The sequence below is a fragment of the Benincasa hispida genome, chromosome 3 (genome assembly GCF_027475165.1).
Source record: "Benincasa hispida cultivar pf3 chromosome 3, pf3_genome.v1.1, whole genome shotgun sequence".
Classification (NCBI taxonomy): domain Eukaryota; kingdom Viridiplantae; phylum Streptophyta; class Magnoliopsida; order Cucurbitales; family Cucurbitaceae; genus Benincasa; species Benincasa hispida.
The window spans coordinates 27,068,787-27,086,753 of NC_143480.1; the positions used below are offsets into that span (position 1 = coordinate 27,068,787).

At 33.9% G+C, this 17,967-nt stretch overlaps 1 protein-coding gene across 1 annotated transcript; it reads right to left on the minus strand.

Moving 5' to 3' along the window:
- Window positions 1-14,321: 14,321 nt before the first annotated feature.
- On the minus strand, window positions 14,322-15,047 carry LOC150037163 (secreted RxLR effector protein 161-like). The gene has a single exon (XM_090311900.1). The coding sequence runs from the start codon at window positions 15,045-15,047 to the stop codon at window positions 14,322-14,324; it is 726 nt and encodes a 241-aa protein (XP_090168026.1).
- Window positions 15,048-17,967: the final 2,920 nt, after the last annotated feature.

The window sequence follows — 17,967 nt, forward strand, 5'->3', positions numbered from 1 at the left end:
CAACCAAAATTATATTAATTTGCATGTATCTCAACCGTACACCACCTACTTAAGTTGATAAAAATCTTCCTGCATGTAATCTTCTTTTGCCACTTCATCTACTTAATTTCTGATTTATTTATCCAAATTACTAATGAACGCATCAAATTCTCTTCAAATGCGTCCATCTGTCCCAATCTCGCTGGTTTCGCTCTCGTGGCTCTCGCTCTCTCCAACTTTCTCGCTAGTTTTCCTCTCGTGGCTCTCGCTCTCTCCAAATTTCTCGCTAGTTTTCCTCTCGTGGCTCTCGCTCTCTCCCACTTTCTCGCTCTCTTTCATTCTCTCGCTCTCTCCATTCTCGCTCTTTCCCATTCTCTCGCTCTCTCCCATTCTCTCCCATTCTCTCGCTCAAACTGCTCTCTCCAATCTTTCTCTCTCCCATTTTCTCCTTAACACTGCTCTCTCCAATCTCGCTTGGCATCACGCGTAGGACAGTGGTTTGGTCCAATGCCTCATTCACCGCATGCAACACATGGATAATACTTACAGCTTCCATTTCCAGTTTAACACGTGCACAGATGATTAACCCTTAACCTCAAGGCCATCCAATGAGAAATTTCAAAAGAAAGCTCCTTAATTTTTCCAAAATCTCTCAAATTCTCCTTTTTTTTTCCTCTTCCTCTCGATTTTCCTATTAACTCACCAATTTCCAGTCAAAATTAGTTGTAACGTCCTTTACGAAAATGTTAATAAACCTCTTAACTTACAACCTCAAAATTTCAATTTCAAATTCGATTTCTACAGCTCGGAAACTTCAAAACAATCGACCCTACTTAAACTGTCCAAAATTCAGTCTTTAACTCGACCTTTCCTTGAAATTTTCTTTGATTTTTAGCTGGCTTTTCCCTTAAACCATCACATTATTTCGTACTTGTCGGTTCCTCATGCCTTCCATATTAGGGTTAGGGTATTACATAAACGTGTACCTGTCGGTTCACGCATGTCTAATGGCCTGAAGGCACACCGTCAATCATGGGAAAAGAAACATAAACGTGTACCTATCGGTTCGCGCATGTCTAGCGGCTTGAAGGCACACCGTCAAACATGGAAAAGTAACACAAACATGAACCTGTCGATTCACACATGTCTATCGACCTAAAAGCACGCCGTCAAACATGAAAAGTAACATGAACGTGAACTTGTTGATTCATGTATGTTTAGCGACTCGAAAGCACACCGTCAAACATGAAAAAGTAACATGAACGTGAACCTGTCGAGTCATGCATGTCTAGCGGCCTGAAGGCATACCATTAAACATGAAACTAGACCCGTCGGTCCTCTGAAATAAAACATGCATCAAGGCGAGACGGTAAGCTGTCCTATTGGTCTAATCATGCATCACATACATAATTGCATGAATAACCCCACAACTCAAATCATAGCATAGCATGGAAGTTTAAACATGCCTATAATACTCATAACTGTCATGCAACAAGTATATCACAAAGACAAAATCATGCTTCTAAAGTCCATTAATTAACTTTATAAATCTAATCTAGGCCGCCTGGCACGAAAGCATCGGTAATAGTACCACTTACCTCAAATTAAGTCAAGGATAGTTATCTTGACAACCAATTTCAACAATTTACTTGAACTAAAACCAACGAAAGGACCGAACGATCGTAAATCTCGTTAGAAATCACGCCATTGATCTCCAAAATTCGAATAGTAAATGTTCAAAAATTTGTTTCCCTTGTTGGGTAGATACCAGAAACACTCCCAAACTTCAATATAAAAGTGAAACGTAAAGGATATCAATCAATTTAACTTAAAGGATAGTGACACAAAATTCCACTTAAAATCTAGGTTGATAGTGACACAAAATTCGATTATCTAGATAAGCTTATAAAAAATAAAGTTAAATAAATTGTACACTTGTATTGGAGTTTGTGTTGAATGTAGTGTGTTATATTATCTTATTTTTTGTCCTTATATTCTAAAGCAAGGTGGTTTTGATTATCTACACAATTTTTTTAAGTTTTCCCCAACCGTAATCGAAAAAAAATTATGCACTTACGAGGATCAAATAGCCCAAATAATCTCAAATACAATATTTTTTTAAAAAAAATTATAAAATGTAATATAATATTTTAAATTTTATATAACTAAATATTTACAAGATTAAGGAAATTTATAAAACTTTCTATATAGAAAAAGATAAATATTCATAGTGTCTACATTACATGTGTAATTATCGAAACGAAAAAAAAAACTAATATTACATAAAATATTGAAACTACTTTTCTATTTTGATTTTTTTATAAGATGTAAGACTTCAAAATGTTCTTAGGTTAGAGTCTTCAACTTCAATTGCATTTATTTTTTGAACCACGAAATGACTTCTTGATCGATATTCTTCAGACTTTTTGTCCACGCAAATGAGAAATTTGTAGGTTTTCCCTTGAGTGAGAATTAAATCCCGATAAATCTTAAATTCCTCCTTCTTCATCTGAGATTGAAAGCAACGAAGAGAAGTTTATGTTAGATATATTTAAACGACAACTCAATTTAATTTATTACTATCAGTTGAACTTTAGTTGAAAAACGGAAAACACAGCATCCAACTATCACCTCTGCAGCTTCAAATGCAGTTGCGTGTGCAATAATTTGGCCATCAGAAATTATAAGTTTAATCATGTATTTTCTATAGAATTGTACACTATCATTGCAAATGTTACAATGAGTAATTTTCTTATCTTCATTGGGATACACTCTTTGGTTGCAAATTTTGCACTTATTCAAACCATGGGTTGTCCTTATTTATAATCTCGACGATTGAGACAATTACAGAATAATATAAATCATCAAATACCCTGTGCATAACTTCTTTAATGCTTACTAATTTTGATTTATCCATTTTTTAGAGGAATGAACAAAAGTGGACATATTTGTGTGATTCAAAAGAATTTTCCTACGCAAGCAAATAAATAACAAAATATAAAATGCTTAGTCGATTTGGAAATTTTTATGTAAAAAATATACATGTAAAAAGTAAGAATAAGACTTTAAAAAAATCATCCTATTTGGCTATTAAGAATCAAAACTACTAATGAAGGAGAAATATATAAAAGTTGATTAGTAAAGAGGATGGTTATGAATTTAAAACAATAAAAGTTAGAAATTAAACACCAATGAAAATATTCCCAACAACCTTAGTTTCAACAAACTTAACTTATGTTTTATAGTCATTATTTAAAAGTATGAGAAATTTAAACATGGAAAAAATCTATTAAATATTATTAATTATTTAAATACGTAAACAAATAAATTCGTTTAATGACAAACCCTTCTTTCAAAAGTCTTGAATCTACAAAATTTTGTTCAATCAAGATGTTGATTGTTGTTGTAGCCATGATCAATTCTCCTAACAAATAAAAGAAAAGAAACTATTGAACTTAAAATATTTTTTCTCTGTTATCATAGGGTCGGGTTCAGGTTTCTAAAACTTACCTTCATATATATCTATCACAACATTAAATGCCAAGATAATTGGATTAGGAATAATTAGTTCTTCTAATTCAGAGCCTTCATTGACGGCTAAATCATTTCACAATGTCAATTTAATTGGTTTACCTCTATAAGATGAATTATTCATGGTTAGCATAAAGGTTAAAAAGAAAAAAAAAAAAGAAAAAAACTGTGGTATATATTGAACTATACCTTTGTTCTAGCAAAAATATCTCTCTTTCTATTTATAGTTTGCATTTTTTATTTTAAGATCAAGCATTGATCTTACTAAGAACATAACCCCAATAAAATCTGTAAAATACAACAGTTAATTAAACAAAAAAAAATTGTGAATAACATTTTAAACTAAAAGGAAAACTGATAAATAAAATTGTTACCGATTATTTGTTTCTTCATTGTTGACGATTCAATATCCGAAAATTGGACGATGTTATATTTCAATTTATGAAGAGGAAACATGTAACGACCCGACCTTTTGAGTACTCTGATAAGAATCGCTACTCATAATTACACATTTACATTCAAAATATTTTGACCATTGAAGAAAATAAATTTCATTAAAATAATAAAAATAGTTTTCCAAAATAAATAACAAATAAGTAAAACCTTTGTTCGGGATCCCTAAAATAATGAAGAAAAAAAATAACTTAAAACAGATAAAATTTTGACCAACATCGAGTTTCAAATCAAAACTTTTAAATAGCTTGAAAACATAAACCGAGAGGAAGCGATTTACATGTCCCATATGGCATGATCATGGGTCCCTCTACTCACGTGTCGTTCCGTTCCTATCCTTATCTGAAAAACAAAAATTAAGAAAGGTTGAGTATAAAAATACTCAGTAAGTGATCCCAATAAGGGATCAAGCTATACATCCATGAGCAAAGAATGATGGGCCTATGGTTCAAATAACTACATCTATCTTAGATGATGAAAAGAAACCAAAGGACGTACTGTCTTGCCTTGACTTACATTCTAGTAGCCTGATGGCACACCATAAAACATGGAAAAGTAACATGAACGTGAACCTGTCGATTCACGCATGTCTAGCGGCCCGTAACCACACCGTCAAACATGGAAAAATAATATGAACGTGAATATGTCGATTCACGCATGTCTAGCGGTCCGAAGGCATACCGTCAAACATGGAAAAATAACATGAACGTGAACTTATCGATTCACGCATGTCTTATGGCCCAAAGGTACATCGTCAAACCTGAAAAAATAACATAAACGTAAACCTGTCGATTTACGCATATCTAGCAGCCCAAAGGCACACCGTCAAGCATGGAAAAATAACATGAACATGAACCTATTGATCACGCATTTCTAGCGGTCCAAAGGCACACCATCAACATGAAACTAGACCCATCGGTTCTCTGAAATAAAACATGCATCAAGGCGAGACGGTAAACTGCCCTATTGGTCTAATCATGCATCACATACATAATTTCAGTATTATTTAGAATTTCAAACATGCTCATAATATTCATAACTGTCATACAACAAGTATATCACAACGACAAAATCATGTTTCTAGAGTCCATTAATTAACATTATAAATCTAATCTAGGTCATCTGGCATGAAGGTACCGATAATAGTACCACTTATATTAAATTAAGTCAAGGACAGTTATCTCGACAACCAACTCCAACAATTTACTTGAAGTAAAACCAATGAAAGGACCGGACGATTGTAAATCCTGCAAAGCACGCCACTGATCTCCAAACTTCGAATAGTAAATGTTCAAAAACTCATTTTCCTTGTTGGACAGTAACCATAAATGCTCCCAAACTTCAATCTAAAAGCGAAAAGTAAAGATATAAACCAATTTGGGCTAAAAGCTAATGGGTGGTCAAGAATATCCAAGAATTCTAAAACTTACTCAAAATATCAATTTCGGTGATAATGGCATATGGCAACCATAGATAGGTAGCGGGTGTTGTTGTCGGACGACATAAATTATTTAGGCTAGCGGCTGGTAGTAAGGGTCTTGCATGAGAAGGGTTTGTGAGAGTGAGAGAGAAAGGGAATTTTTAGTTTTACAGATTTTATTCAGCAGAGATTACTAACAAACTAGAGCTTTAAACAACGATCCAACCGTTCAAAATGAAACTCGATATGTCTCGAACAAACCAAATTTGAGTACGATCCCACGGTTCAAACTCTAGCAATCGACAATTTTGTAGAAGTTGTAGTTGAAAATTCGAATTGCTTTCTCCTCGATTTTTAGCCTCTTTTCACTCTCATTTAATTTCAAAAAATCTCAATTCTTATATTTTTTTTTTCAAATTTTGAAAAGATAAATAAAATATTTTATCACAATATCTCCAAAATCTCCAAATATTATATTAAATTAATAAATCAATTAACTTTTCAAATTATCTTATTTAGGCTTCAAAAACCAAAATTAAGTGACATAAGATCCATCAATTTGATACAAATTAAATTCTTCTAAATATTTAAATCAATTCAAAACCACATGAAATTAATTGTCTCCTTAATTTAATTTTTAATATTTTCAAAATAATTAGTTCAAATATCTAATCAATTAAATTCAACTTAACCAATAAAAAAAATTTCAATTATTTCAATTTAATCCCAAATTTTTCAAATGAAAGGGAAATTTAAACTAAAAAAATTTAGATAATTAATTTAAATTTTCCTGAAATTCAGGTTATTACATTCTTTCCCCCTTAAGAGAATTTCATCCTCGAAAGTTCAAGTCCTTAAAGGCTCGTGATACTTAGTTCTTGTCTCATCCTCATGTTTCCAAATCGCTTCTTCAGACCGATAATTCTGCCAAAGAACTTCTAACTAACACTGTCTCTAAGTTTTAGAAAGCCTTCACCACTCTAGCAAGAATTTTCCATAGATTACTCCTTGTAACTCATGTTCTCATTCAAATGCAAGCACGCATAGTCCAACACATGAGACCGATTTTTCATACTTAACATACAAAACTTCTACCTAAGACAAACATTAGGCATATGAAAATTGCCTTTTTGTTCATGTATTTGTGACTTGGCTACTTCAACTCTCGTATCACTTGTATTTTACTTGGAACTAAAATACTTTCACCTTTAAAGTCAAATTAATGGCATAAGATCCATCAATTTGATACAAATTAAATCATTTCAAATATTTAAATCAATTCAAAACCACCTGAAATTAATTATCTCCTTAGTTTAATTTTTTTTTTTTTTTTTTTGTAAGTTGACCTTAAAATCCAAAATCAAAAGGAAACAAAATTCAACATTTTCGAGATAATTAATCGAATATCTAATTAATTAAATTCAATTTAACCAATAAAATTTTTTCAATTATTTTAATTTAATCCCAATTTTCCAAATGAAAGAAAAATTTTAATTAAAAAATTTAAAATAACTAATTTAAATTTTCCTGAAATTCGGGATGTTACAAAACGATTCTTCAATTTCTTTGATGACTGTGGTTGAAGAAAACATAATTTCAATGTTATCATTTACATTAGCAATTCACCATTTTAACATTTCCATTTTCAATTAAATAGATTTTATTTTTTTGAATATCATTTCCAATATTCTCAATAACTTCATTGAACATTACTGCCTGTATTTTTTAACCGTGAAAAGGAAAAATATGATGAAATAGATCATTTATGAGAAAAATGAGTTTTTACACATAATGAACAAAATGATTTTGCTATAGAAAATTAATCTAGATTCTCTAAATTTACACAAAAAAAAAGGAAGATTTACTAAAATTCATGCAAATATATTTAAAAAAATCATAACAAATAACAATATGAAGAGGCAAAAAAACAAATTTTCAAATCTCCAGATCACAGTTACTAAAGTTCATGGAAATATATATAACAAAAAATAATATCATTTCAATTCGAAATTTTACCTCTTCATCGCAGAAAATAAATTTTTGAATCTTCAAATCTCCATTTTGATAAAATTCCATTCTCTAAGAAATCATCTTCGCAGTCATTTTGTAGTGAAATGAAATAGAAATAGTGACAGAGACCAAAGAAAATACAATTCTGGTTTTTATAATATGTAAAAAGGTGTGTAGTTTGAGACAGTTGAAAAAAAATGAAAAAGGTGCATTTGAAAAGGTGTAAGACATACCTCAGTGAAAACATAAATCTGGTCGTCGATGTGAGAAAGAAAACTTCACAGTGTTGCCATCGCGCTTCCTTTCATTCAAACGCAATTCAAAAACCTACATCACAGAATCGTCTTTATTTCAATATATGAAACCAAATATTTTATAGGAATAACGAAATAAAATGAAGGAATAAAAATTAGTTCGCAAGCCAACTTAAACACATAAAATAGTAGCATAAAATTTCATGATTTACCTAAAATTTTGAAAACCACAGATTGAAGCCGATAAACTTAAAAAAGTTCAAAACCATAAACTTATTTTATAACCTATTAAATACCGTCATCATGATTGAATCCAATTAACTAAAATTTCATGATTGTATGGCCAAAAAATTCGTGATTTAACTAAATTTTATGTTTATCGCATCACCACCATAATTTTAACAACTAGAAACAAGGAAATAGAGAAAATTTCGTCTCGCTTGTGGATTCTCTAATGGAATCATTGTCACACCCTCTTCCAGATTTTCCAAATGACCTGTAAAGATGTGTGACTGCAGTACCAACCATCTCGCTGGCACTTACTACCTACTAACCCTGCTTAACTTGACTTAGATTCCTAAAATGCATATATACTCAACCATAACTTAAGACAATGGCAATCATTTACAGAGTTCTACATTACTCTTCAATAATACAACATATACACTTTACATAAGCAGTGAGCCTAACATACTCAACTAGTCCCATGACATAATACATGCGTACTACTTTATACATAACTCACGCTTAACTTTATAATATTTTGGTCTTGAGTGGCAGAGCAACAACAGACTCGTCTTTTGGGGAGTGACCGCTACCTATGGAGAAGACATTTAAATAAGGTGAGCTAGAAGCCTAGTGAGTTACTAACCTTTGAAACGTAAAAGACATACATATCAATCACACTTAACAAAGAGATCATGAACTGAAACGCGTAGTTGAAAATTGAGAAATTAGTCAAGCAAAGTATTTACATAAGACTTCTCTACTAGTAACTAAACATAACATAGACATCATAGACATTAGCTCTGGTCCACTCTTAAGTATAACCTTACTAAACTAAAGCTTGGTTGGGGGAGGGACCCTCCGGCCCAACCTCCACTATAACCTTAGTCGAGGTGTGTTACTTCTGACCATTACTTATGTCTTTAACTGTAACTCATCGAACAGCTTCCATAACGCTTGAAGCATAAAACATAATAACATTTTGTGAATACTTCCTGAATCTTAGTTGAGAATGAACATTCATCACTCAAGCTTCCAACGTCTATATCAAGCCAAAAGATCCATACTTCGGCCTCAGGTTATTGAAATATAGCCTAGGAGACCCATACTTTGGTCTCTTTTTTCAGAACTTTCTATGTGCACGTGGAGTTACTAAGTACCGTCAACACCTTAGGTACTTCTTGGACACCTTCCATGCTTTCAATATCTGGCTTACTAAAAACATATCATGCTTTAAAATCATATATATTAGGAATCTTTCAAAACATAACTTTAAGCTTAGCATTTGTAGAAACTTAGCTACAGACTTTAGAACGCATGCTTCAACATAGAATACTTAATCTGAAATAAGGCTAACAAATCACCTTGGCATGCGATAAAACAAGTACATACTTGAGGAAAATGATAAGCAATCTCATGAAACTTAATTGCTTGAAAAACATATAAACTTATCAACAATTATCATTGAAATCACATAGTTTATCACTCTTCATAGTTCTTGCTAATGCGGAACCAACTCAATGCATAAAATTCTTCATTAACAAGTGTTTCAGCTGTGGCGAGCATCTGGAGCCCTACAAAAGAAAGACAAAAGTGTACCTGTACCCGAAACCGACACAAGTGGGTAGGTAGAGAATACCTAAGACATCGAGGTGCCAAACCTTCCGGTCAATGTGCATGCCCTCACTGCATGTTGAAGAGGTGAGTAAGGGGCTATTTCTTGCTACTGAAACTTGAATTCATCTCCTGGGATGTGGCTCCTTTGTCCATCACCTTCCCAGTCCCATTGGCACTATATGTATGTAGCTAAGATCCTATCATCAACCGTCTCTAAGCTCAGTTACCACTTTGAGGTATTGAGCTAAACATACTTTACTAGGAGACCTTCACATAAACATCACACTTAGCTTTGTCTTATAGACAGCTTTCCCTAATAGCAGGCACTAACCATTCAAGCTTTGTTTAGGGCAACGTACTTCATAAGCACTAGACATTAATTACTTAAGAAATTCATGCCTGGACCATACCTATCCATACTCTATAAGTTATTAATCTATCAAGCATTCGTAAACATCAATAAAGGAAATTGCTTGGCAAACGTTTGAGGCTGGCTATCAATAAGTAACTCTCATTAAAGCACTAAATCATTCATAAACATTAGAGTCACTCACAGTATTTGGGAACTCTTTTTAAGATTGATGAGCTTCTCTTACTAATGTCAACCCTGTAAACATATCAAAATACTTTAGTTACTAGCTATGGTTTCCCTTTTTAGACTCGCTTTCAGAATTAAGCTCACATATTCCTTTCGCTTTCAATTCTTCGTAACTTACCTTAGGCCGTTGGGTACTTAGTCGAATTTAAAAGGACTTAAACTTTAGTTGGTTGCCTCCTTTCTGACGCCCTCACCCAGTACTTAGTATGATTTTTTTTTTTTTTTGCTGCCAAACCCACGTTTAGCAAGTAGTTGCCTGTTCGCCCAATAAATTCTAGATTCAGTTTCTAATTCAATAACTTGAAATCCATAACTCATTTTAAGAAAATTCCTCCTTCAAACATGCTTGGAATTGTGTAACAATATGACCTCAAAATTTTAGCATAAATCTCTTCATCGTTTGATCTGGAGCTTTAAATCTTCCCCAAAGGCCCTAAACTGTGAAGCTGCCTACTTGTTCAACACCTTTTAGGTTTAACTTCCAAAATATGTAACTCAAACCCCATACCTTATCTTGCAAAAGTTCCTTCTACAAACTTACTCATAAAGGTGAAATATTATCTTAAATTTTTAGCTTGAAATTCCATGTGGTTCGGCCTGGATCTTGATTTCTTCGTTGACGGCCCGAATTCGCCCAAAAATGGAACCCATCGATAGTTCCTTCATTCTTTGGCCTTCTTCTGGCAAGACTTCTTTCCAATGGCTCGGCTTCAGAAACTAGACCCATAGAGCTTTCCAACGGTACAAAGTTCGTCTGATTTTCTCGAAGGAATCGTCCAAAACGAGCTCTTGAAGTTCTCTTCTCTTTTTATACTACCGTCTAGCCCTTATGTATGAAATCTTCTTAAGCCACCTCACTCGTTATTGGAGATTAAGGGCCCAGATTAAGCTATTTGTCCGGATAACTAAAAGAAAAGTTTAAAGCTAAATGTTTTGAGCAAATTTGATCCTCGATGGAAAAACTCAATGGAAAAGGGTCATTACTCGGTGGAAATTTCGATGGTTCTCTGTTGAATACTCGATGGGAAGGATTCAATGCTCAATGAGATACTTGATGCTCGACCATTCCTCGATCGCTTATACTCGATGCTCAACCCTTCCTCAATCGTTTAGACTCGATGCTCAACCCTTCCTCGATCGTTTATACTCTACTTGACCCTTCTTCGAGTACTCATATTCGATGCTCGGCAACATTTACTCGATGTCTTCCTTGTGCTTACTCGATGCGCAGACACCATTTCCATGACCAACACTTAGCCAAAATTTCTTTCTTTGCAAGGCTAGCTTATTAAACACCCGAGAGCCAAGATTCTCATACTTAAATGTTTCCCTCTTCACTTCCTTATCCTTAAACATACTTAAGTAAGGTAATTAGAACTTGAGTTTTACAATCATCACCTCGTTGGTGGAATCATCGCCTCATCTGTGTACACAAAAAAAGAGAAAGAAGAAGAAATGATTTTCAACATCGGAATCATCGCCTGTGGATTCTCTAGTGGAAGGTTTCAAAATGGGAAGGTTTTAAAGTGGGTAGGGACAAGATTTGCTTCATACACTCTCTCAAATTCTGGGACCATATTAGGACTTAAAATCAATGAGGAAAAAAACAATGTACTTTGGAGGTAATTCAAAATTTGTTGGGTGGGAGGATGTAGTGGCATGTAAGGTATTGGGCTATCCCTCTTCATGCTTGAGCACAACCATTCAGTCCGCTCCTTTGACGGTGAGGTAGGTATGGAAGACACAAGGTTTGTGGAGGATATCTTGGGGATAATGTCGCGTGGAATGGGGAAGGGTAAGTAAATTTATCTCTCCCACGTACACTCTTAAAAAATATAGTAAATTCTCTCTCCCACCCTTTTTTACTTTCCCAAATTTCCCATTCTCACTTATCTCATCTAAACCCTTTTTTCTTCTACTCTACTTCTTCTCTTTCTCTTTCCATCTCTTGTAGACTCTTCCAAAATATCACCATGCTAGTGAATTTTAAAGTGTGGCTTCTAGTTAATTTTTTGTCTATATTTTCTTTGTCCTCTTGTTTTCTTTCTATCAGTTTATTCTTACCAATTGTTTTATTTACTTTTTCATAATTCTTCTCTTTTTTCTATTTTTTCTTCATTTCTTCTCAATATCTGTTTCTTTGTTCAGTGAATAGCAGAACGAAATATACTTTCATGTTTCTCTACTTCTTTTAACCATTATTTTCTCGACCTTTTAATAGATACTGTCTCATTCTTTCTTCCTAGACTCATCTTCCATCTTTCAATTCTTAATTTCTTCTTATTTCAAAATTTAATGTGAATATCTCTAATCATTCTCTCTTGTACAGTTCTCAAATTCAAAAACCATATGTCCAGTGTGTTTTCTTTCATATTCTCTAATGTTCCCAAAAAAAGATCTCTCAATTTTAGAAAAAAATAATTATTATAACAAAAAAAAAAATCTCTCCATCGGTATGAAGATCTAAAGTATGTTAACAGTGCCGACAAATCCAAATACAGGGTATATAAACAACCAACCATCTATACTTTGGTCAAATCATAATTACAGTATCCCTACTAATGCAATAATCATGACAATTAAAATTTAGGCACAACATAAAATAAATATCTTATACTCAAAGTAACTATCAAATACCTACTACCTATAGACAGTTAAAACTTTTCTTATATAAAACCTTGTATATACCTTCTACTCATAAATAACTAAATATTTGTCATATTTTGACATATGATGTAAATACATCATACTAGAAAAAATAGTTACACACTTTGTGTTCAAAATAACTAAATTTTTTATTGAGTTGAGCTTGTAAATATCTTCTATCAACTAAAAGAAAATTTCGTCAAACTAGTATGCAAATCTACTAAAAAATAAAAGATTTCATAGCTACAAAAATCTACTAAATCTTTTGTGAGAAAGATATATTTTCGGAAGAATATTAAAGGAAAACAATACTTATCAATGATTGCCTCAAGTTATGGCTCAATTGTAAATACGATCGTTGTAATATTTACTTATAAATATATTGATTATATTAATGGTTAATTACTGATGAAAAGTAAAAAGAGAAGGAAGAAGAAGAGCACACACAGGTATACATGGAAAACCCTAATACATGGAGGAAAAAATCACGATACTGGGTTTTTCTTATTATAAGTTGATACACTAAAAAGTACAGACACATTGATACACTAAGAAGTACAGACACATATGCGGATACGATACGATACGGCGATATGTTAATTTTAAAAAAAACTAAGATACGGATACGTCGAAGATATATATATATATAGTTAATTGTTATAATACTTATTTTAAGTTTGATTGAAATATAATCAAGAAGAGAGTGAAAATTTGAAAAAAAATCTAGTAACGTCGAGTGATTGTTGAGCAACTAGAGTAGACGGTAAGAAAAAAGTATCATATGAAGATTGAAGAATGAAGTTTTGGATGAAGGGGGTATGAATCATGATCTAAATAGTGAAAGAGAAGGGAAGAATGAAGATTTAATTATGTTTCGGATTTTTTTAAAATTTTTTTATGTTTTTATCAATTTTAATTTATTTTGTTTTGGATTGCTCAATTTAAGTGGACTTTTATGTTTGGAAATGATTTTAAAATGGTTGAAGTCACTTTTTTCATTTTCAAAATCACTGTAAAACATGTTTAATTATTCAAAACTAATTTTGATGATATGAAAATTGTATTTAAAAATGTAAAATTGAAAATTAAATTAATTTTGAGTAATTAAAAGTGTGTTTTTTAGTGATTTTAAAAATAAAAAAAGTGATGTTTGATGAGTTTAAAATCTCTCTTAAACATCCACTAAAATAAAATGGGTTGTGGGTTAGGCTTTTTATATGATTAGGCTTAAATTTAAAAAAAAAAAAAAAAAAAAAAAAAAAAAATTAACCCACGTATCCCCTTCACGTATCTGGAAGCAGATACCCGTATCTAAAAATTAAAAAAAAAAATTAGATACTTCAAATCACGTATCAGACACGTATCTACCACATATCTGGACGTATCTGTATCTAATACCGATTCCTTGCACAATTAGAAATATCTGTGCTTCCTAGTTGATACACCAGATACACAGAGGCCACATGCTTAAATAGAAAAAGAGAAACCTTAAAATATAGTGAAAAGACAAAAATTTCCCTAGGGCTAACACCCCAATTTCAACGCTCCCCTTAGAGTTAGGGCGTAGATATCAATGAGGCCCAACTTGCTAATACATGAATGAAAAAAAATGTCTGGGAAGCCCCTTCGTAAGAACATCTACAATCTGCTGATTGGAAGGAATATAGGGAACACAAATATTGCCACTGTCAAGTCTTTCCTTGATGAAATGCCTATCAATCTCCACATATTTAGTTTTGTCATGTTGTACTAGGTTGTTTGCAATACTTATTGCAGATTTGTTATCACAGTAGAGTTTCATCAGTCTGTCATGACCTTGATCAAGATCACTTAGGATCTTTTCTAACCAAATTTCCATACATATCCCCAGACTCATGATCATGTGTTTAGCTTGAACAGTACTTTTGGTAACAACTCCTTGTTTCTTACTCCTCCATGTCACAAGGTTACCCCACACGAAGGTATAGTATCTAGATGTCAACTTTCTATCTACCACAAAACCTGCCCAGTCAGGATCCATGTACGCCTCGATACATCGTTTGTCGGACTTTCTGAACATCAATCCTCTGCCCGGAGAGGTTTTCAAATACCTCAGGATGCGCTCTATTACTCTCATATGTTCTTCGTAAGGAGATTGCATGAACTGACTAACTACACTGACCGCATATGAGATATCTGGTCTGGTATGGGAGATATAGATTAGCTTCCCAACAAGCCACTGATATCTCTCCTTGTCAACTGAAGCACTGTTACTCAAGTTACTGAGTTTAGCATTAGCTTCCATAGGAGTGTCTACTGGTTTACAACCCGTCATACCTATCTCTTTAAGTAAATCCAGAGTGTATTTTCGCTGAAAAACCGAAATGTCTTCTTTTGATCGAACCACTTCATTCTAAGAAAGTATCTCAACTTCCCGAGGTCTTTGATTTCAAATTCCTCGGCCATTTTCCTCTTCAATCTGTCAATTTCTGAAACATCATCACCTGAAATAACAATTTCATCTACATACACAATCAAAACTACAATTTTTCTAGATACTGTTCTCTTTGTAAAGAGGGTGTAATTTGAGTGTCCCTGACTGTACCCTTGTGACTTCACAAAAGTAGTGAATCTGCCAAACCAAGTTCTAGGAGACTGTTTCAACTTATACAAGGACTTCCGCAGTTTACATACCCGATGACTGAACTATTTCTCGAACCCTGGAGGTGGACTCATGTAAACTTCTTCTTCTAATTTCCTATTAAGGAAGAAATTCTTCACATCAAACTGGTGAAGAGGCCAGTTTTTATTAACCGCAACTGAGAGAAGAACCCGAACTGTGTTTAATTTTGCTACTGGGGAGAAATTCTCGGAGTAATCTATTCCGAAGTTCTGAGTGAAATCTCTAGCAACTAATTGGGCCTTGTATTTGTCAATTGTTCTATCAGGTCTACATTTAACGGTAAACATCCACGTGCACTCAACTACTTTGTGTATTTTAAGAAGAGTAACCCGGTCCCACATATTATTTTTCTCGATTTCCCCCATTTCTTCCATGACTACAGCTCTCCATTCGGGAATCTCCATTGTTGCATATATATTGCTCGATATTGTAACTATGTCTAGGCTTGTAGTAAGGGCTTTAAATACGGGAGACAAGTTGCTATAGGACAAGTAACTCTACAGAGGATACTTCGTGCATGATCTCGTACCCTTCCTTAAGGCAATAGGGATGTCAAGAGAGGCATCATGGTCTTTCTTCTCCTCTGGCTCCCTGCTGCATTCAGCCTTCTATTCATGTGTCTTATCTTCTAAGGGACCTCCTCTAATGTCAACAATGTTCTCTGCTAGAACAGTTTCTTCACATCTACCATCACCTGTATCAATCACATTCTTGGTACCGTCCTTAGTATTGTCATTGTCTTTTCTGTCTTTACTTGTATCAATCACATTCTTGGTACCGTCCTTAGTATTGTCATTGTCTTTTCTGTCTTTACTCGTATCATTTTCAACACAAGCATTATTGTTAGCATAAATGTTACCATTATCAGGTATAGAGGTACTAACACCTGGAACTGACACCTGTTCTGACTCATGGACTGGAGTCGGAGAAGTAACAAGTGGCATTATTTCATTTCTGAGATTCCTTCTATAGTACGTGACCACAAGACTTGTTAGGTGGCAAGAATGGGTTCGTTGACACTTATGTTAGGAATCAGTTTAGCTAAGACTGACAAACTTGGACCCCAATTAGTCTTTTTTCTAGTACTCTCCTCTTGAAGAGGACTAAGGGGAAAGAAGGGGTGATCTTCGAAGAAGGTCACATCCATGGAGACAAAATATTTTCGGGAAGAAGGGTGGTAACATTTGTACCCACGTTGATGAAGTGGATATCATACAAAGACGCACTTTTGGGCCCAGGAGGTAAACTTGGTTCGACTAGGGCCATGGGTATGGACGAACACAACACACCCAAACACCCGAAGCAGAACATCAGGGATGAGTCGGTTATCAAAATAAGATTCTTTGAAACAATCTAAGGGGGTTTAAAATTTTAAGACTTGGGAAGGCATTCAGTTTATCAAATGAGCTGCTGTTAGAATAGCATCTCCCCACAAATAGGATGGAAGAGATGTTGACAATATAAGAGACCGAGTAACTTCAATTAGATGACGATTTTTTCGTTCAGCTACTCCATTTTGTTGAAGAGTATATGCACATAAACTCTGATCGACAATTCCTTTAGAGACTAGGAATTTCCTAAAGGAGTTATTAAAAGACTCTCGACCATTATCACTCTGAAGGATATCGACCTTTGCATTAAATTGGGTTTCTATAGAACTGTAGAACTATTTGAAAACATATGAGACTTTAGACTTGTCGGTAAAAAAGAAGACCCAAGTTAATCTAGTATGGTCATCAATGAAGGTTACAAACCACCATTTGTCTGTGGCGGTAGTAATAGGTGACAAGCCCCACACATCGTTATGGAAGAGGGTGAATGGTTTGTAAGGCTTATACGGCCGAGGCTTCAATGAGACACGTGGTTTTTTAGCTTGGACACACACATCATAATTTAAATTAGAAAGAGTAACATTGTGAAATAGATGAAAAAAAATATATTTCATATAATGTAAACTAGGATGTCCAAGACGATGGTGCCATAACATATAATCAATTTCAGAGTTAGAAAAACAAGACGAAAGTAAACTAGTCCTATCACAAATCCTAGATGAAGCATCTTCAGTAAGAAAATAGAGCCTCCCATCATGTCGGACAGTGCCAATCGTTGTCCCTAAGTTTAGGTCCTGAAAAAAAATAGCATCAGGTGAGAAAGTAACTTGACATCTCAAATCCTTTGTAATTTTACTAACAGATAACATATTATAAGAAATTTTAGGCACATGTAACATATCCCGAAGAACCAACCCCTCAAATGGTAACAAACGACCTTTCCCGGTAACAGGGGCGAAGAACCCATCAGTAATTCTGATCCTTTCATTCCCAGCATTTGGATGATATGAAATAAACTAGTCGGAAGAGCCAGTAAAGTGGTCTGTAGCCCCTAAATCTAGAATCCACGGCTTGCTACTAGTTATACTAACAAGACCAAAAGATTGAAGAGTACCTGATTCGGCGATCATACTTACACCCACTGTACTAGAGCTAGTCTGATTGGTTTCCTGATTATGAGGTTGAGAACCTCCGGTTGTCGATTCACCAGCCAGTACTCGTCAAAACTCTAACTGACGTCG

Coding starts and splice junctions, on each gene's coding strand:
- LOC150037163 (XM_090311900.1), bottom strand. CDS start 15,047: ATGACGGGTTGTAAACCAGTAGACACTCCTATGGAAGCTAATGCTAAA.